This window comes from Acartia tonsa, chromosome 6 (assembly GCF_053477335.1).
Source record: "Acartia tonsa isolate MP-2025a chromosome 6, ASM5347733v1, whole genome shotgun sequence".
NCBI lineage: Eukaryota > Metazoa > Arthropoda > Copepoda > Calanoida > Acartiidae > Acartia > Acartia tonsa.
In genome coordinates, this window is record NC_137265.1 from 10,274,795 (window position 1) to 10,296,575 (window position 21,781).

Here is a 21,781-nt window from a genome sequence, read left to right on the forward strand (position 1 = left end):
AACTTCTTTAATACAGAATTCTGTTTAAGGACATACTGACATTTTTAGGACTTGGTTATAAAGATGCTTCGCTCAAAATATTGTAACTTTTTGTAATATTAATCAGTAATCCAAAAATCAGATCTGATATGAGGAGGGGAGAAATAGGGGGTAAATCAAGGGGTATGTATAATGCTACAACATTAAAGTGGGTTTATACACATATTTTTCTATATGTAATAGATATATTAAATATTATGGATAAATAAGTAGGTATAAATTTAATAGGTGTATATTTGTCAATATGTAGGTGTATAATTGACAAATTATAAATTTAATAGATGTATTTTTGTCAATATGTAGGTGTATAATTGACAGCAAAACTGTAAATATGCCAGTGCAGTAACTGTATTTTTGTCATACCCCCTAAAAACGCAGGTGTGAATTTGACAATAAAACTGTGTTTATGACAGCAAATCACTGTGTTTATGACAGTAATATCACTGTATTTTTGCTAGTGGTAAATCTGCCATGTACCCAAACTACCTACTTGAAAATTCTACTTAAAAATTCGAATTTTTAAATAATATCATATTAGACATCCAGCCCTTTTTGCTTGCACGAATTTTGTCTTGAAGTCCTAACTGTACATAGTTATTAGTTTCGCCATTTGGAAGAGCAAAGCATCACCTCTTATCAATTTTTGTAAAATAAGGTAGACATTTTAAAATGAAATATTCGTTGGTTCTATGATTATTGAAATCTGATTTTTTGAAGATCTTTGCCAAAAAAAATAAATTCAAACATCTTTAGTGTTAAAGAATATAAAAGAACAAGAACATATATGTCCATAAAAAGCGCAGCAATAACAAGCTAATAATAATTTTGATGATAACACAATAGTAAACTGTTATATAGAAATGATCAATACATAAATAGAAATTGAAGCAAGTAATACAATGTTAACACACATTTGAACGACCAAATTTATTAGAGACGTATATACATTTCCTTATTAACGAGTAGCTGCGCTACTTGAAAAAAAGTATTTATTTCCTGATTTCAAATCAATTATGTCTGGTATTCATAAGTGTATAAAACTAAGGGATACAGGGATAAGACAATAGATTAATCTTTTTTATAAAATTCTGTCTTTTGTAGTTTGTCAATATTTGGGGGTGCAATTTAATTTTCCCTTCATTAAAAACTTATTTTTTTAGATATTCCAACTAATACGGAGGGGACATTGGGCTGTTTATTGCACTAGGCCCTAAAGTATTCGTTACCTTAACAACCTTGGGGACTCTTATTGAATTTTGGTTGGTTCATACAGTTAAGTAGCCAAACTTTTCAACCACTAAGTGTAATCTACAGAAGAGACAATTTTTTTGCATCATCATCATTGGGGATGTACATCAATTTATCGTTCATTGTCTTATCCCATTAAATCCCTAGTAAAGGCTACTTTTCGTAAAACAAGATAAATTTTTCTTCCATTAATGTGTCCCTGTCCCCCTAGATAATACTAGAAGATATGCATATTATGGAATTCAAGTCGAAGTCAGGGATAAGACAAATTGAGAAAAACTATTTAGCCAGGAAAAAATTGTTGACTAAGTAGAAATTAGCTATTTATGATATCTAGTACCTACCTTCAATACATTTGAATGGCGGAAAAGTTTAAGGCAAAATATTTTTTATCAAATTCAACAACCCCTGTCTTTGAATTGAAGTCAGAACATTTCAATTTAACTTTTCAGCTAAAGATACAAGAATTCTGATTTTAATTTCATGTTTTAAGTTATCTATCAATCCTTCCATCTATTATTTACACTTATAATATGTAACATGCAGCTTGCTAAAAATAACGATCCCATCCCATTCCCTCCAATTGGATGAACGAACTGACCAAATTAAAGAAAATTTTCCCCTGTCATATTATCCAAGTATATTCTACATCGATTATTACAATCTTTTTTGTATTTTCTTTAGATCTAAATAACAGCTAGTGAGATGGGTAGGTTTTAGGCTATTTTCTTTACTATTTGTTTTTTAAGATACTTGGCCGTAACTAAGTCTGTCTGGGTGAAATGTCTGTTTATAACAAGGATCAAATTTACCATAACACATCTTGTTTAACTTATTATGTGTTGTTATTATAGCAATATAGGAATATGTATTATGTATAGCCATTAGGTCATTATTAGAACAGTTTTAAAATGAAACCGAAAATTAATCATATAACAATATTTCAGTATCATTATAGCAATAACAATTTAGTCAACAAAAATTCTGAAAATGATGTCATATTTACCAGCGATCTAAGGGGATAAGACAATTGGCGATAAATTGATGTATATCCCCAATGATGATACACAAAATTATCCCTCCTGTAGAGTAAAAGTAGTGGTTTAAACGAACACTCAACTTAAGAAACCAGCCAATCAAAATTCAAAAGTCCCCAAAGTTGTTTACAGTTTAGCCGACGAAATATAAAACTTTGGGAACTAGTGTATTAAACAGCCCCTTGTCCCCTCTCTCCTTGCATATTTACGACTTTTTAAAGCTGTCAAAATTATGGAGTTGCTACGCTCAAAATATAATAACAAAGTACAAATATAAAACTGAAAGTAAGTTAGTATTAGTAACCCATCTATCTATAAAGTGCCCATAGATAAAAACAAAAAATATATAATTCAATTTAATTCAACTGTTTACCACCTAAGGCTACATGGTACCGCCAAAAGCTAAAAAGGCTTAAAAACACAAAAAAAAAACTAAAGGCGGAATTTTAGGGCATTCCAAGCATGGCATTTTTGGCCTAGCAAAAACGTCATTCTCGACTACGATTAAGGTCCAAAATTCTTAAGTTTTTTCACCAAAAAAAGAGAAGACATGTATTAGTGACTTTTTTGCCATGAAAATTCGTGGATTTTTTACACAATAATAAAGAAATTTTAAAAACAAAGTGTAACAAAACCCCTATTAATTTGAAATCAATAAAAGAGTTTAACTTTTAGACCAACTTGCCTAATTGTACAAGGAATCATTTCTATGTCAATTTAATTGCCATTAAATAACTTGAAGCCTTATTTTGTCACCTTCAATTGTAATAACCCTGATAGAAGAAACCTACATGAGTATTTATATGGAGTTAGCTTTTACAGTGTTCATTCATTTCAGCCAAAGGAATCACTTTTTATTCTAAACTCAGTTTAATAGAATAAAAATTGAAAAGCTTTAGATACAAAAGAGCTAAAAATTAAATTTCAGCTTTGAGTTAACCCAATAGCCCTATTTGCTATTGTGTTTAACAATTTTCTAATCTAAACTTTCGTGAAAATGATTAAACACCCCCTCTTAAAGCATAGGATTATAGTATATAATTTTGTAGGAAAAACAAAAGCCCCCATTTGCCCCATTTTAAACCATCTTCAAACAAACAGATATCCTGTTACTTTATTACACAGATGACCCTTTTTCTTTGACTATCATTATGTTTAAACTTAAAGAAAACATTTGCTAAATATACCCACAGATAAAAACCAAATAATTTTAGTTTTTAAAATACTTTATTGAAACCCAATCCCCATCCATGATTTGAAATTGTAATGAAATGCCTTAGAAGAAAATAGTAAATAGTATGGTCAGAACCAAGGATACAGGGGTAAGACAATGGAGGAAAATCTACAACCCCATATTCACCTAAATATTTACCCGTCTTCAACATAACCTCACACAAAAAAACTTAGGGAATATTTTCAATCCATAGTCTTATCCCTCCAACCCTGAATCAGAGCACTTTTTTTGGGGCTATGGGTAAAACAGAAAAGGTTTAATTTTCCCTAACCGTTTTGGGACAATGTTCTAGTTATAAGGTTAATTTTTTTTCTATACACTAAAGTAGTTGTTTATAAACAAATGTCCAAAAAAATCTTAAAGACTACAATAACGATTTATTGGCAGTTTTTAGGCTATTTTGCAAGATTTACAAAAGGAAGGTAAAATGATATCTTCTTTTATTATCCCATTGCATTTGAATTTAAGACAATATTATAGACAGGGCTGTATGTTTTTCATTTTTAAAAACTAGAATAGTTATTAATACATTGACTATATGGGCCACAAGGACTCTGGTAGGAAATTGACAATTTATTCATACGTACTGTACTAAATCAATCATTACTTTGACTAATTTAACCAAATTAGGTTTTTTTTAGGTTTTTGATATTTCATACGACCCCCTTAAGTTATTCATTACAGTAAAATACAATTTTAAAATTTATTTACTGTGTAAATATGCATAAATATGACGTTTTTACTGACAATTATGTTGATTTTTACTCAAAGCATATATCTTGTAGACAATAAAATGATTATAACTTTTGTTCTATTTAAGATAAATTGATGAAATAAAAAGTACATTCAATTTTATTAAGCTGAAAAGTCACTTATTGATATTAAGAAATAATAAACCCCTTTGAGTGGGGGAGGGGGGGGGGCGTTGAGTATCGAAATAAGAAACTAATGTAAATTTCTTTTCTACGGTGGGTTTTAATGATTCATATAGCAGCCAAACTGTTTTAGGCAATACCCATTTGTCTGTCTGTCCCTCTGTCTGTCTGTCCTTTTGTCTGTCTGTCCCACCACTTGTCTGTCTGTCTGTCTAACTGCCTCTCTTTTGGATTTCAATGAATCATCTAGCATAGCCTAATTGTAATTTGTTAATGCCTCAAAGACTCTCTGTTACTATTTACCTGTCCCTCTGTCTGTCTGATCATTCACAGGTTCTCTATTGGATTTTATCTACAGGGTGGGGCAAATAAGACCGGACAAATTATAACTTCTAAAGAAACGAACATAAAATTGTCAATTTTAAAGATTTTATTGAATTTTAAAAACTGGCAAGTAAAATAGGTTTATGACTATTAGATTATTCAATAAAATCGCCGCCAGCCTTAATCACCGCCTCTACCCGCCTCCTCAACCGCCGGCAGGTCCAGGTCAAAATGTACCTGTCCAAGCTGGCGTAGTTCTCCTTGATAGTGGCAATGAGGGAGGTCTTTGTGGTATGGGCACGTCTATTAGTGCATGCTTCAAAGTAGCCGCAAGCCCAAAAGTCCATTGAATTAATATCGGACTGCTGGGAGGCCACATTTCCTTAGGAACGTGAGTAACCGCAGGATCCAAATTCGCCCAACTTTCAAGCTACCCTTATACATGGAGGCTCTTATTTGGACCACAGTTGAGCTAGAACGACGTTCTTTACCTTTTTAGAAATGGCATGAAGTTTCAGTTAGGGTTGTCAGCACAACCCAAAGTCTAAAATGAGGTTTAAAGTTCAATATTGGTCCCTGAAGTCAAGAACCGAGAATTTTTCACGAATTTTCACGGTTTTTGACATTTTTACATCTAAAAATCTGCCCCGTTTCACTTTGCTGGAGTACTACGGCCAAGCCATTTTAGATAGAGCACTCTAGTCTTTTCTAGTGTCTTACTTATGTATCTAACAGTATCCCCAGCAAGTTGCATAACTCTACCTCACCTACAGATAGGCTGAGATCAGATTTAGTGGGCCCTAGTCGAGAATCCAGATTAAACCACCGGCGCATTTTGAATCTGCCTTGTTGAACAAATGCACGGCCAGCTCGTTGTACACGTCCATCTTCGTCTAAAGATTTTTTTGTGCTAAAAGGTCATTACCTACGCTTTTTATAGTGTGGTCAAACGTCCTGATTGGTCAAGTAGTTTTGGCACTATGGCCGTTTAAAGTTTGTCCGGTCATATTTGCCCCACCCTGTAATTAATTGTCTATTTTAGTAAAACTTTGATAATTCTTCTTGTCCGTCTGTCTGTCTACTTAGTTTCTACCCTTGGTCTAACAGACTTATTCACTTAATTTATAAAAAATTAGATTTAACTAATAATATGGTGGTATCTTGTACCAAGAGATACACAAATAACCTTGTGTTGAAAAAAACAAATAAAAAATGATTCAATTTCTTCTATGAAGAAAAGTGTAATACATGTTCCTTTATTCTCTTTGTACATCAAAAATATGTTTCAAATTTATAATATCAGGTTATATTCCCTTAATTTATTAACAACTAAATTTTTTGACACCCCACTTATGACTTTTAACAGCCCCCTTTAACTAAAATCAAGGGTGATTTTATTAGTATTTTACCAAACCTACTTTACATAAGAAATTTATTACATTTTAAAATTTTTTTTATAAAAAGAGGATTGGGATATATCTCCCTCTCAACATTAACTTTAAAAACTATTGTAAAATATATTAAAAGTTATAAACATATATCTATCAAGATCATTAAAGGAATTAACTCAAGTTTGAGGGGGGGGGGGGCTTAATGCAACCATCTCGTAATCAATGCACAAATTGCACTTAGAATTCGAATTTTGTTACAAAACTTGGCATGAGTAATCCTTGGTACATCTATTTTCCCAAAATGGAACAAAAAGTTGCAAAAGTGACGGCTAACAGCTGGCAGCTCAGTCATTTAGCTGTTTTTGGGCTATATTCAGGGCGAAACTATCATTAATTGCATAGGAATCAACTTTTTGAAACATATTTTTGCTTTAAATATCCATTTTTAAAATTTCTTGTACCAGCTGCTAGAACTGGCTGAAAATGGCTGGTAGCGGCTAAGAGTATGAAGAGTATATAGGGCTTGTAACATGTCTAGGGGTAGGTTTTTATTGGTACTGAGCTCAAAAATACTACTATAAATAGTGGGGGTCCATCCATTTGGCAGCTGGGGCTGTTACACAGACTGTTAAAAACCTACCTAGAGACACGTCACAAGCCCTATCTACCTATTCTACTCTTGGTCGCTCCCAGCTGAGCTGCGGCCATTAGCAAGCTGCCAAATGAATTTTTTTGTTGTATTTTAAAAATTAATAAAATAAAATTAATGGTCTTCTTATCAATAAAGGGGGGTTTGGTGCTGGAAGGTGGGCAAAATTGATATATATTGAGCTAAAATTTTTAAACTACCTGGTCCAGTAGTTACTGCATCTAAAAGAAAAACAAAATTGAGACTGCTCCATTTTTTTGGTAAATTTCAGGTTTATATTTACATACTAGAATTGAAATTTTGTAAAAATCTTTAATATTGAGATCACACAAAAGAACGAAAAAAAACATTCTTTTTGCAGATTTCAAAAACTTTGAAGTGCTCGTAAGGTCACAATTATTGCATCACAGAAAAAAATATTTAGCATGTGTCATTATTTTGCTTAAATCAACCACATTTTTACTGGGGGCAAAAAATTTTTCAAAATTATTTTATGGTGGGATGATTTAATCTACAATATATACTTTTGGTTGTTGACAGCTGTTCTCAGCCATTTTTGGCAGTTTTCAGCTGTTATGACAGCGAAATCTAGAAATTAAAAAAGTGTTTTTAGTAATATGTCCTTGTCCATGACATAAAGTTATAATGTTAATTAAGAAAAGTTTAATTCCATGGAAATATTAAATTTTTATATCCTTATAAGCCATTACCCAGCTACCACTATTTTTGGTAGTATTTTTCAGCTCAACACCCCTTAAAACCTATCCCTAATGGATGATTCCTACGTAATTATTGCTGGATTTGCCCTGAAAATAGCTCAAAAATGGCTAAACAGCTGAGCAAACAGCCCTTAGCCATTACTTTTCAATTTTTTGTTCCATTTTGGGAAAAAAGATCTACCAAGGATTACTCATGCCAAGTTTTGTAATGAAATTCGAATTCTAGGTGCCTTTTGTGCATTGATTACATGATGTTTGCCTTAACCCCCCCCCCCCCTTAAGCTTAACTTATTGTTAAATTTGAAAAACAGACCTACTAAGGACTACACATGCCAATTTTCATAACAAAATTTGGATTAATTGATTATGGGATGGTTGCATTAACTCCCCCCCCCCCTACATATGTATGAGAGTTTCCTCATGTCTCAATTTACTAATTAAAAGTTGTACAGTACAGTTGTACAGAATATTGCAAGATTTTTTTAGTAAAGTCTGGTAATTAATTTACCTAAAAATAGATAGCATAGAATTATCTGAATCAGTGACTTGTTTAAATACACCCTCCTTAAACACCCCCAACCCCACTTTATTTTAAGGGGTGTAAATTTATTTCCTTTATACCCCCTTGAAATTTATAGAGGGGTGTATCTGAGGGTGTAGGCTCTTGTCAAGAGGGTGGACATGATTGGACACCTAGGGAGGTGTATCCATCCCCCTTTATTTTACAAGGGTGGTGTAAACAACCCCTATACCAACCTTTTGCACGCCTTTGATCTTAACTATACTTTTAGAGAACATAAAGTTGTAAATTTAGTAACTATTCTACAAAAATTATCTTCCTAAATTGATATATGATTTTCAGGGTAATCTCCGGTGGACTAAACATTAAAATTTTATGGAAAAAAAGATTTCTTTGGAACATGCATGTCTTGAAATTATCCCCCCTTTGTACTCAATACGCATTTTTAATTCTAAGTGCGTCAATTTTGCATTTAAAGATACCCTTAGTTTAAGCATTAATTTCTCCAAAAAATGATGAAAAAAGATAAATTTTTTTTGATAAAATGATAAAAGTGTATGTAAAATGAAATAACCAGCAAAAAAAATTACAAAATTACGTTAAATAGAACGAAAATTAGAGCGTTTTGTATGCCTTATAAAATGCGTATTTCTCATGAAAATTGTAACAATTTAGTGTCTTGAGTAAAATATTTACAAACTTCCCGCTTTTATAAGTAGCTAGAGCCTTTGTGGGGCAACTCCAATCTTGGATATTTTCAAGTCAGTTTCTAAGAGGGATCTAAATTTAAGGGATAAGACAATAGCCGATAAATTGATGTACATTCCCTGTGATGATACACAAAATTACCCCTACTTTACTTTTTAATTAGAGGTTGAAAAGTTTGAACACTCAACTAAATGAACCAACCAATCAAAAGTTCCCAAAGTTGTTAAACCAACTAATATCAAAACACTATTATAAAATTTTGTTGACTATCGTAATAAACAGCCCAATGAGTTTCTAGGCTCTAAACATTCCTCTTTGAGTCACATTCTAGACAGGTGAAAAATAAACTTTATAAGAAAAATATACAGCCCTTCAATAAAAAAAAGTGAAAAAGCCAAGGGTTAAAAAGTTAATCAGTTGTACTTTACATGCGTTTCCCATTAATATATGCATTGGATAACATGGATTTGTATTTGAATAAAAATATTAAAAAACATTTATAAGAAATCTCCATTAAGTCTTTCATAAATTAGGTTTTGATGGGTTATAGGGAACCCTGAAGGTTAAGACTTTTTAGTATGCTGTTTACATATCAACAGCGACAAAAAAATATACATAAAAAATAATAATTCAAAGCAAATTAAATTTTAAAATAAGTTAATATGTAGACTGCTTTATTTATAGACATTATTGTTTTTCAAAAACCATTCCATGTCTAATGGAATGAAATAAAATAAAATGTGATTGTTGCAATGAAATAGGTTTAAAAGAAGTTCTAATGCTTTTGCATTACATCTTTAAAAATTTATGAAAGGGGGGTAGAAATATGCGCCCCTCCCCCCCCCCCACATTATTCTATTTCCTAAAAAAAAATTTTCAATCTTAACCCGTCAGGCTCCTAAAAACCCTTTTCAACCTAACCTAAGATATTGAAAAAAATGTAAAAAATAAAGGGGGGGGGGGATTAAATTTCGCCCAAAGGCCAGTTAAAAGATTCTGTCGCATTTATTTATGCAGAGTTTTAAAAGATTTACGATCAATATAAGAACATTAAAGGCCATTTGGCCATTTATATTACAAAGTACTTAAATGTCGATCTGATGCGAAAGATCTCATGAAAAAAGACAGTAAATTAAAACACAGTAGGCTTATTTTTAAAGTGTTATGTTTAAAAGAAAATAAACTCAGTAAGTTAAAAGCCAGTAGGACGTGTGGTCTTACAGAAAGGCCTAACTTTAAAAGTATCTCCGCTACCAAAAACAATATATAAAATTGCGAAAATATTAAGATTTAAAGTAAGAAGGAAGTTTTAGAGTAAATTGTGGGTTTAGATCATTTCGAGAGGATAGACAATTTTTCAACAAAATCATCTCAGTGATTTCAAATTCAAATTCAAATTCAAATTCAATTTATTAACCATAGATCCGACAAGCCCCCGATCTCGGACAATTATCCTCCACCGGGAAATAATAATAATAAGTGATAATAGGTAATGGGTTCGAATATAGGATAAAACTTTTCATAATTAAAGACGTTAAACGTTGTAACTAAGGCTGCTACGTGTTAAATATGACATAAATAGTTATAATAGTGAGAATGCCTTGGCCCATAAGAAGACACAACTCATAAAAACGCTCAGTTAGGACTGAAGATATTATTATAATAGAAGATTAGTAGTTGTAACAAATAAGCAAAAGTTTGGTTGTCTGTTGGATATTTTTTCATGTTATCATTCCCTATCCGCTGGTAGTACAAGTTTTTCCTGCTATCTGAACACATATCATAATTCCTATTACCAGTCGCTATCCGCTGGTAGTACAAGTTTTTCCTGCTATCTGAACACATATCATAATTCCTATTACCAGTCGCTATCCGCTGGTAGTACAAGTTTTTCCTGCGATCTGAACACATATCATAATTCCTATTACCAGTCGCTATCCGCTGGTAGTACAAGTTTTTCCTGCTATCTGAACACATATCATAATTCGTTCTGCAATGGTAAAATTACCAGTTATGGGTTATCCACGGAAAGGAAGAAATTTCGGAAGAAAAAAATAATTCAAACTTTAAAAATTACGAAATACATGGCTTCAACTATTTGTTGCAATAAAGGAGGATGTGCTTAAGGACCATTTGGGCAGGGGGGGGGGGGGGTTTACTCGAGAACCCTTAGAGCTAGAGGGAGCTAATTTTGGATTTAAGCTTCTATGGGGCCAAAGTTACTTTTAAAATTATCGTCGACCCCCCACCCCCCCCCCAAAAAATTTTTTTTTGGGGGGGGGGGGTAAAAATTTTTTTTATTGCATTTCTCGCCGAATTAGGCAATTTGGAATCATTTGAGACCATGTTATTTTTTTCAAAAATTTTTCGCCTTACAAGCAACCCTTTTCAAATTCTCGTTTATGAAGGTATATCTTAAATACAGTATGCTACTCTCTTAGTTTTAAAGATAATTGGATGAAATCTTTTTGATTGTGTCACTAATTACCCCAAGTTTTGGTATCTTTAAAAACAACGGCGGCGGGACCGCCGCTCCCGCCGTCCGCCGCCACCAAAAAAGAAATTTTTTATTGCATTTCTCGCCGAATTAGGCAATTTGGAATCATTTGAGACCATGTTATTTTTTCAAAAAATTTTCCCCTAACAAGCAACCCTGCGGGGGGGACTTAGTCATTTTTTTCAAATTCTCGTTTATGAAGGTATATCTTAAATACAGTATGCTACTCTCTTAGTTTTAGAGATAATTGGATGAAATCTTTTTGATTGTGTCACTAATTACTTCAAGTTTTGGTATCTTTAAAAAAAAAAACGGCGGCGGGACCGCCGCTCCCGCCGTCCGCCACCAAAAAAAAATTTTTTATTGCATTTCTTGCCGAATTGGGCAATTTGGAATCATTTGAGACCATGTTATTTTTTTCAAAACGGAAAACGGCGGCGGACGGCGGGAGCGGCGGTCCCGCCGCCGTTTTTTTTTAAAGATACCAAAACTTGGGGTAATAAGTGACACAATCAAAAAGATTTCATCCAATTATCTCTAAAACTAAGAGAGTAGCATACTGTATTTAAGACGAGAATTTATTTATACCTTCATAAACGAGAATTTGAAAAGGGTTGCTTGTAAGGCGAAAAATTTTTGAAAAAAATAACATGGTCTCAAATGATTCCAAATTGCCTAATTCGGCGAGAAATGCAATAAAAAATTTCTTTTTTGGTGGCGGCGGACGGCGGGAGCGGCGGTCCCGCCGCCGTTTTTTTTAAAGATACCAAAACTTGGGGTAATTAGTGACACAATCAAAAAGATTTCATCCAATTATCTCCAATCCAATTTGATTAATTGATAATTTTAAAAGTAACTTTGGCCCCATAGAAGCTTAAATCCAAAATTAGCTCCCTCTAGCTCTAAGGGTTCTCGAGTAAACCCCCCCCCCTGCCCAAATGGTCCTTAAGCACATCCTCCTTTTATATCAAATAAATTATAAAAAAAATCAGTAACATTTTTTTTATAAATTGCAATTATTTGGCCCTAGTTCCAAATTAAAATCCGAAAAAATGCCAATCAATAAAAAAAAGATTCAATTCTGCTTTCCCCCAAGTTCCTTTTAAGCAATAAACCCCCCTCCCCCTAATAGTGCCCAACGGAATTTTAAGGAAAACTCCGAATCATTAAAGGAATAAAAATGTAATTATTTATTTTCAAACTACAGATAAATTATGGAAAGTTATGTTTAATAGATTTTTTATTACTCTCACTGAATTAAATCAACATAAATTTACGTAAGTAAAAAAAAAACTTGAAAAAAGCTACCTAAGTATCTTCAATTTAAAATGAACATTGAAATAAAAAACAACATTCTTTCAAAAAGAAATTGTATAAAATTATTGTTTTGGGCAAGGGCATATAATTTTAAAATAACAGTTCAAAAATCTATGTTTTTTTCCCACTAAGAACCAAAAATACCCAAGAAAAAAAAAACTCTAAGACACGTACACACACTCACACACACGAGTGGCACACACACACCATTATCTTTTTAAAGTTAGCCTAAAATTATCTGATTGTTGAGTCAGATATTACTAGTTAAAATACAGGGAAGGAGGAGACACTAGCAATTAAAATAATCCACCACCACTATGGTTAAAAGCTAACAAAACAAGAATTTAACACATGAAAATAGATAGAAATATTAATTCATCATCCTTTGTCTTATCCATGCATCCTTGAACATCCCTAAAAAACTAGGGGTAGTTTTCGTTAGAGGGTAAACTGATAAAGTTACCTAACCTTTTTAATCGACAATTTTAATCATTGTTAAACAAGGAAACTAATGTACATAATTAGCGAAATATATTGTCATAATTTAGTGGGTAATGTCAATAAATCACTGAGTATGAGAATTTCATTTTAATAAATCAGACAATAAACAAAGTAATATTGGTCCTTTGAGCAAGTACTTCAATAAGCTATCCGTTACAGATGCAAAGGAAAATCTTAATCAAAGAGGAGCTTCGCTTTTTAAAAATAGTAATTTTTTGTAATCAATCCATTTATCTAATCAGCATTGAACAAGGATGACAACATCCATAAAAGCGAAGCACTGAAACGGTAGGACAAACGGACATTAACACTTGTATAGTGTCTAAACTGAATAATCAGAATATAAAAGTATAAGAGTCGAAGCAAAATTGTAAGTAAATTTGTTGAAAAACTGCTTGATACAGGATAATGTTTATGGACATGCTTACGTTTTTAGAGCTTGATTATAGAGTTGCTTTGCTTATAATATTGTTCTTTGTTGTCCCAGGAATCAATATACCAAAAATCAGATCAAACGGATAATTAGATCACATAAAAATTTGTTGTTAAAAAAGTAGAAAAATCAACATGTTTAAAATGGACATACGGACATTCTGGTTATGATTATAGAGTTGCTACGCTGTCTAAATCGTACCTAACTACTACAGGAATCATCATGCAAAGTTTGAAATCGATAGGACAATTCTAACATGCCTAAATTAACGAATAAAAGCTATCTATCTCGGACGGACGGACGTACGGACGGACGGACGGACGTACGGACGGACGGACGGACGTACGGACGGACGGACGGACGTACGGACGGACGGACGGACCGACCCTAATTATAGAAAAGCTTCGCTTTTAAAAAGATATTTAACAAGCTGATTTAAAAAAGAAAATAGGTAACAAAAACGGTCTTGTTCAAAAGTAGAACAGCATATGCAGATAAACTTTTTGAAAAGATTTTTAACCCTTTCAGTAAATGTAATATTATAACGAAAATAAACCAAAAAAAACAGCTTTTATTATTTTAAACTATCCAATTTAAAGATACCCTCTAAAGTGCGTACCGAGAGAAAAATAATATATAGTCTAAACAATCATTGATTGACGGACCATAGGACGGAAAAACATACAATACTAGATTATAAAGTAGCTATGATACTTTCAAAATCCAAAACCCTCAATTTTTATCATTATAAAAATCGGAGGCTCAATTATGTTCAGCATTTAGAGAGAGAAAACTTCTTTTTCAAAACAAGATTATACCATTGAAAGAAAGAGAAAATTTTTAACAAGGACAATTATTATCAAAAGAAGCAAAGCTAAAAAACAAGAAAATCTTACAAGCTATACCTAACTCGTTATCATACACAGTTAGGGCATACAAACGAAGGTTGTTAAATCAAAGGGTTTGTTTCTAATGTACACTGAAGATAACCCTTCACCTTAAGGTTATCATAAAATAGACCTACCGACAAACAGACATTTAAAGTTATAGAGTAAATTCGCTATTAAATTACATCTTTCGGGAAAATAAAATGAATTATAAAAATCTAATTTAAGTTAGCAAGTCTACTGTAAAATCTTACTTTTCTGATCAAAATAATCCTTAAATTTCCAAGATTGTTTCTATAGATAGCAGCAAAGATTTTAAGAGGTGTGCCATTGCTTTCGCAAAAAAACAGGTTGTAATAATAGCAAATATCATCATAGCAAGACAAAAAAAATGATGAGAATTGCCACTTTTATTAGATTTTTGAATAACTGGTGAATACTATATAAAAAGGTCATATTATTTTGGCGATAAAATCAATTAACGTTGTTGGTTTTTAAGCGTCAGTAATGGCACCCCAACATCTAAATTTAAACAAAATAGGGGTTGAGAGAGAAAAAGGGAGGTGGGTGGTAGATGTTACATAGACTTGTTAATTGCTTTTTCTCTCATGGGAAAGGGGGAAAGAAAATAAGAAAGGAGGATAAAAAGAAAGAAATAAAGAAAGAGAAAACAGAAAAATAGATCTTGATAAAAGTAGTAATATTTTAAAAGAAAAGATTTCCAATTTAGAATACTTCTTTAAGAATAACTTGATTATAAATTTCTATCTGTTATTTGCATACCAATGGTTTTCGAAAATGCAGACCCCTGTCCTTTGTCTTAACAGAAGCTTTGCTACAGATAATCTGAGCAGATAAGGGGGGATGTTAAGGTAGAGGAGGGGGGGAGGGGGTGAAACCCAAGAACAAAACCAGATGCGGTTAAAAAACAAGGGAAGGGGGATGGGGTGAGCAAGGGGTGCAGGTACACTAAATAAATTATGGGGGGCTGTGGACAGATTAAGAAAGATCATTTATATTTACTTCGGGGGAGGTTTTTTGAAAAGTAATGGTTTGAGGGGGGGGGGGGGGTACAAGCTATTTGTTTCCAAAAACAAGGCTATCAAATAAATTGTAAAGCTTAGGTCTGATGTGAAAATGCGGTTTGTCCTTTTTGGGTAAATAGAACAAGGACATTTTTGACTACTAGTTGGATGTCTGTCTCCGAGTTACTTAAGACCTCTTAAATTACAAATGCAGAGCCCAACAATCTAAATAGAAGCTTTTGACAGGCTTCAAGCTATATTCCATGAAAACTAAACCTTCTTCAAACTAAAAAAGTTAAGTTAGTATCTATAAACTAATTTAAAATTTGGGATTGGTTATTTAAGTTTTATTATACCCAATACAACTGCAACTTGTGTTCAATTAAAAGGAGATTTTTAGTGACGCAGCTACACTTTAAATGGTTTATATCCACAAGTTTGCTATAATATCTGTGGTTTCATAGTTTCTTAACGGATTTAAAAACATAAAGTATATTTATATTTTGATCGGGGAGGGACAAAACATTTAAATATAATTCATATTGGTATCCAAAGTTTTATAAGCGCTGCTTCTCATTCGTTATCTTAAAATTTGGGTACTTTTAAAACCTTAAATAGCTGGTTTAAACTAGCAGTGTCCAAACTTTTCAACCAATAATTAAAATCTATTGAATAATTATTTTTGTTTATAAACATACATGTTTTTATCATCCATTGTCTTATCCCTTAAGATCCTAATATTCTCTACACTTATTAATACAAATTGAAAGTAAATTAATATTCCCTATGTATGAGAATATAAAGAACCAAATTATCGGTCCTTTTAATCCAAAAATTAAAATCCAGCCCACTAATTATTACAATGGTTAAAGGGGGAGGAGTTTTTTTTCCATCTCTTATTGAATTAATTTAGTGTATTTAAATTTGCTCCGGTCAGGAAGGGTAAAGATTTATTTTAAGAAATCAAAATTATATATCATATGTTGGTGATTTTACCATTGTAAGCAAATATTTTTTGCCTCTAACTTTTTTACAAGCCAAATTATCCGTCTATTTCTTGAAAATGACAAAACTTACCTATAAGAAAACAAAATTTTATAAATAATAATATTAAATTAAAAGATTACTTTAGATGCACAGCTTGATATTATTAAGAGCAAATAGATGGATGGACAGATAGACTTGAAAGATGGACACGCCGATTTAAAGACTGAAGACCAATTATGATCTATAATACCGACTTCATAAGGGTGTTCTATCAAGTTCACAAATGTTGTCACAATACTAAATAATGCTAGGGCACAATATTTTCATTTTCGTTCATTAAGGTGCTGTTAAATCAAATATTCTCAAGTGCTTGTTGCAAATATGTAAATATTCAAATTGCAATATTGGCGAAGTCATTTGTTTGTAGATTTTTAGCGTGCGGAATCGAACACCCTTGATAAGTCTAGGTGGGAAAGTGTAAGTACACCTAAAAAATGGGGAGACGGGTAAAGGGTTAAATCAAAGATACTGAAATTGTATTTTTTTGCAGAATAAAAATATTTAGTGTGGTATTTTGCAAAAAGAAGCTTCTGAATAACCAGGGTATGTCCGTCCAATACAGCCTCTTGCATCAATAATAATGGTCAACCAAAACATAGTCTTCTTACTGTATAAGGGCTTACTGTTCTTTATATATTTTAAAAACAAAATATTATGGGGTAAAATATTAAGTTCTCGCTTACTTTAATAACGCTTATCAACCAAACAGGTCAAAAAGAATTAAGTGTAGGGTTAAGGGCAAAATATTGGAGGGGGGAGTGAATGGTTTTAAGGAGCAGGATTAAACCCCCTTCGGAGGGGGGGGGGGGGGTTCAGGGCAAGGATTATAGAACTCAAACAAAAGCCCCAATAAAACTAGCATAATAAATAATAAAAAAACTGAAGTATACTTAATTATTAATAATAAAATACATATATTTGATATCTTATTCTCTTGGATGACACATTATTAACATACAAAAAATAGTGACATATATTTTAGGCAAATTTTGAAGAAAACTAGCTAAAACCTACTCAGAATCAAGACAAAACACACAAAAAAAAACCTTACATATCAGTGTTTTTTTCATGATATTATTAAATCGAACGGCAATAAGACCAAAAAACGTTTAAAAGAAACCAAAGTTTAACATTTTTCTATGTCATATAACTAGTGGTTTTTAGGCACATATAAATAAAAAGTGTAGAGAGAGGTTTTTTATTGGCCCATTAAAGCTATTTCAACTTACCTAGCACTCTAGACTCCTCTGCATTTACGACATAATTTGGGCCTAAGCTAGTTGGTAACGAAGCTTCTCTAAAACTATGGTATATAAGTTCGTTCTCCTGTCTGTCCGTCTTTGTTATACATAGTAACCATAGGAGACAAGTTGCTGTTATATGTTTAAAACGCTTTGCTGTCATAAAGCATCAAATTTTAAGATTTACATTAACTACTATAAAAAAAACGCGTGAAAACTTTATGTTGTTGCGCTACTTATAGATATTGTCATACTTGTTGGCATTTTTTGTAATCATATTATATGTACACTAAAATGTCTTTCTTAGTAATATCACGGATGCTAAACTCAAATAAATATATAACCATAGCATAAATTAGGTATGCTGTTATTGAAGCAATATATGTAAACCTATAGAATAGACACTTAATCTTGGGGATAAGACAATGGACAATATATTGATGCACATCACAATAATTATGATCAACAAAATAACCCTTATATAGATTTTAACTTTAATTTGATGAAAGCCCCACAGATTTGAAGCCAACGAATAAGAAAACCTTTTTATTATAATTAAATCTTTGAGATCACCATAATTAACAGTCCAATGTCCCCTCCCTCCCTACATGCCGTATGTAAGTGTTTTAAAACTATGTCTTATAAAAATATGTTTAGCTGAAAAGAAACTTAATTCTGAAGAAGCTTTCTTTTAATTCATAAAAACTGACTTAATTACACAAAAATTATATAAAAATCTTCTTTATTTCCTCATAAAGAAACAAGAACAATTCTAGCCATAAGTAGCGCAGCAAACAAGCTAACAGTTGTATAGATAAAAGAAGAACAATGAATTGTACTACAGTAAATATAAAGAAAAATATTGTGATATGTTAAGTAAATTGGCGAATTGTAGTGTTGTATTTGTTAAAAGGTTTTCATATGGATTGACAGACAAACAAACAAACACACACCATAAAAGAGTTGTTGTGCTGCTTTAAAAAAGCTGTTGCAATTTTATTCACTATGTGCATAGCATTACGAAAAAATCAATTCTAAGTAAAGAAACTTTGCCAATTTCCCTTTAGCTTTAAATGGACTGTTTATTAACCATTTAAAGAGACATATTTTAATCCTTATTTTATGTTAACTGAGGGTTTAAAGGGTCTCGAAGGAGTTAGAAGTATACTTTTTAAAGGTTGAAAATGTGGTGTGGGATTTGGGGGGGTCGTATCGAAACTTTCTTATTTAGCAGAATTAAAACAATTTCAATTAAGCAAACCAACGTTAAAAGGTATTATTTAACCTAAAAAACAACTATGAAGCCATTAAATTTTCTTTTCTAAATTAACCTAGCATAATATAAATTAAATATTATAATCCTTTTAAAAAATATACACTTTCTCGTAAAAGAACGGAAAAATTAGTTTTAAACCAAGGGGGGTAAAATTACGATAATTCTTTACATAAAGTTTCTAAAAAGACAATCTAAAGAAACATTTATTGACACGGCATTTTAATGGATTCTGTCGACAAAGGGATATTTTATAAATATGATGATTTCTGATCGATTGGGAATACAAAGCAATTACAAATTGGTTGTAACTTAAATCTGCATTTTCAAAAAAACTACCTATATATTACACTTCTACTGTTAAAAATATATTTGCAGTCTTACGTTGATATATTAACAGCACAAAAATGCACAAAGCCAGTTAAACTATATGGTTTTCCATTATCCTTATCCCCTTTCCCAGTTGTTAACTAGACTTGGGAGAAGAAAAATGACCTCAGATTTAAATCTGAGACAATAAATTGAAACAGGAAGAAAAATATTTGGCTTAAACTATAGTTTGTCCCCTTGTCAAGAATTAAAGGAATTGTGAGTCAGAATCATTATTTAGACCAATTCTACTGTTTTCTTTGGGGACTTATATCAAGTTAATCAAAAGTTATAGGCATCCTTATATAAAAGTAACAGGATTTATGGATGTCTGTTCCGAATAATTTAACGATGAAGCAATATTGTTTATCAAATTATCGTCCATTGTCTATCCCTTAAGATCTCTGAATCTATTTTCCCCTAAATTTTGTCCAAGAAATGAGATCAAATCTTCGATAACAATTGAAGAGTAATAAAATAAAAATAAAACATTGCAAAAAAGGTTCCATGTTTTAGGCCATTTTAGGACAAAAATGTATAACATTCCTTACTACCTAGGGTACTTTGATTTTAGACATTTAAGCCATCTTAAAACACAATACAGTGGTCTAAGAATGCTTAATGTATATGTAGTTTTTACAGATAACCAGCCCTTTGACAACACGACTTTAGAAGGAAGTCCTAAGTTAAGTTTGTATAAGGGACTAGACATTCCCCAAATGGTTCAAAGAGAAGTTGATAGGTATTTAGGTTTTTTGTTTGTTTGGCCATTAAGATCTCGCTAACTACTGATCTTTTTACATTCTTCATTTTAGGTAAGCTTTACATTGGGTTGGATTTAGAATATTTTACTTCTAATTACCTAGCCCCTAGGTAGGTAACTAGTTTTTTCTTGTTATGGCATACGACTGACATTGCAGCTATGCTAAACGTATCTTATATATTATTATACTTACTTTTTCCATATCGTTTATGCGTTTCCCGGTCACTGGAAGTTACTGTTCCCGCCGGGAACGATAACCGGGCACTTGACTGACCGTTCGGCTGTGACCGGACGCCCGACTGACCGCTTAACAGTCCTGGGCCGACTATTAGCGCAGCTAGTAACACTATCTGAATGGCACTCATTTTTATTGTAGTAATTGGCGTTTATCACAGAAATTTTAAACTCTTGAAGAGTTTTTTTTTATTACAAAATTTTATATTTCTAGCTTAAAACCTTGCTAAAAAAGTTAATATCTTTGCTCGTTGTACCGAACATAGTTTATCCTGGCCTTTTTAAACTAAATATTTTGTATATTTGTGAGGGCTTAGAACCTCTATAACTTAACCCCACCGTCCATATTGGATTCAAAATAAACCCATATGTAACTTTTCTTCATGTCAAATTTTTTTTGACTCACATATTTGGTTATTTTTCACTTAAAAATCAAATAAAACAGGTTCTTTTGGTGTATTTTCTATTAATTTTAGGTAATGCCTTTTTTACAACCAAAATATTCACGAAAATACGTTATTTTCACTAAAAATTAAATAAAAAAAGTTTGAATTTTTGTGTGTATAATTGTTGTCACCTCTAATGGTTACAGGTCGAAACTAAAATTCTTAGGCCAGTGCCAGGGGAAGGGGGTAGGTGTGGGGGTAATACAGGGGGGTGGGGGCGCTCACTTGCCCAATAGTCAACCAGAAATAGGGGAGAGTTGGAGAAAGGGGGAAATGCCCCAGCAAAAATGATGTATAATAATAATAAGGACGAAAACGAATATCAAATTTTATTCAAAATGAAAAACTATCAATTTATAATAATTTTCTATCATCATAAAATAAATGCGCAAAATTAATATTTTTTATTTTAAAATAAACTTTTTTGCTGGGTAGTACAAAGAGAAGGAAGAAAAGGGGCTGTAAATGGGCAGTGGGACAACCAGAAGAGATAGATAGCGGGCTGAGTAGCTCTACCAAGAAAGCGTGAGCGCTACCCAAGGATTTGCCCGCTATGCGGATTCTCTAAGATGGTGATCTCTACGGAGAAATAGAGAGAAGTCGCGATGGGGTAGGAATAGGGATAAGATGGTTTTTTTAAATGGTTGCGGGGGAAGTTGAAATAGTTAGCAGAAAGGGAGTGGGGGATAGAGCATAAACTGGTTTAAAATTGGTCAGTGCATCTACATAGAGGAGCGAGAAATAAGGAAGGGGAAAATATAACATTACCACAAGAAGACAACAGGTAGAAGAGACAGATAGATAGATAATACTCATTTTAAGAGGGATAAGAAAGGGGAAAGGAGAGGGGGCAAATTACAGAAGATATAATTGAATTTTTTCCAACTAAATTATTTAAAGCTAGCTTTTAATTTAAATTGTTTTTTATCTTTTATTTCAAAGATAAATTTGAATGTAACAAAACCGTACTTTTTTTGGGAAAAGGCATAAAAATGAGTGAAAGT

At 32.3% G+C, this 21,781-nt stretch overlaps 1 protein-coding gene across 5 annotated transcripts in view; it reads right to left on the minus strand.

The window, feature by feature from the left end:
- The window catches only part of Egfr (epidermal growth factor receptor), a 155,330-nt gene that overhangs the window by 57,753 nt on the left and 75,796 nt on the right, over nt 1–21,781 (minus strand). For 4 of the 5 annotated variants that reach the window (XR_013880421.1, XR_013880423.1, XR_013880422.1 and 1 more), the window contains exon 1: nt 20,291–20,936. The exons of the other annotated variant lie outside the window; for it this stretch is intronic. Coding sequence is in view for 1 of the 4 variants with exons in the window: in XM_080163437.1 (XP_080019563.1) it covers nt 20,291–20,462 (172 nt within the window). In the remaining 3 variants the exon portion in view is untranslated. Of the gene's footprint in view, nt 1–20,290; nt 20,937–21,781 lie in introns of those variants that run through there. 5 annotated transcript variants of the gene reach the window in all.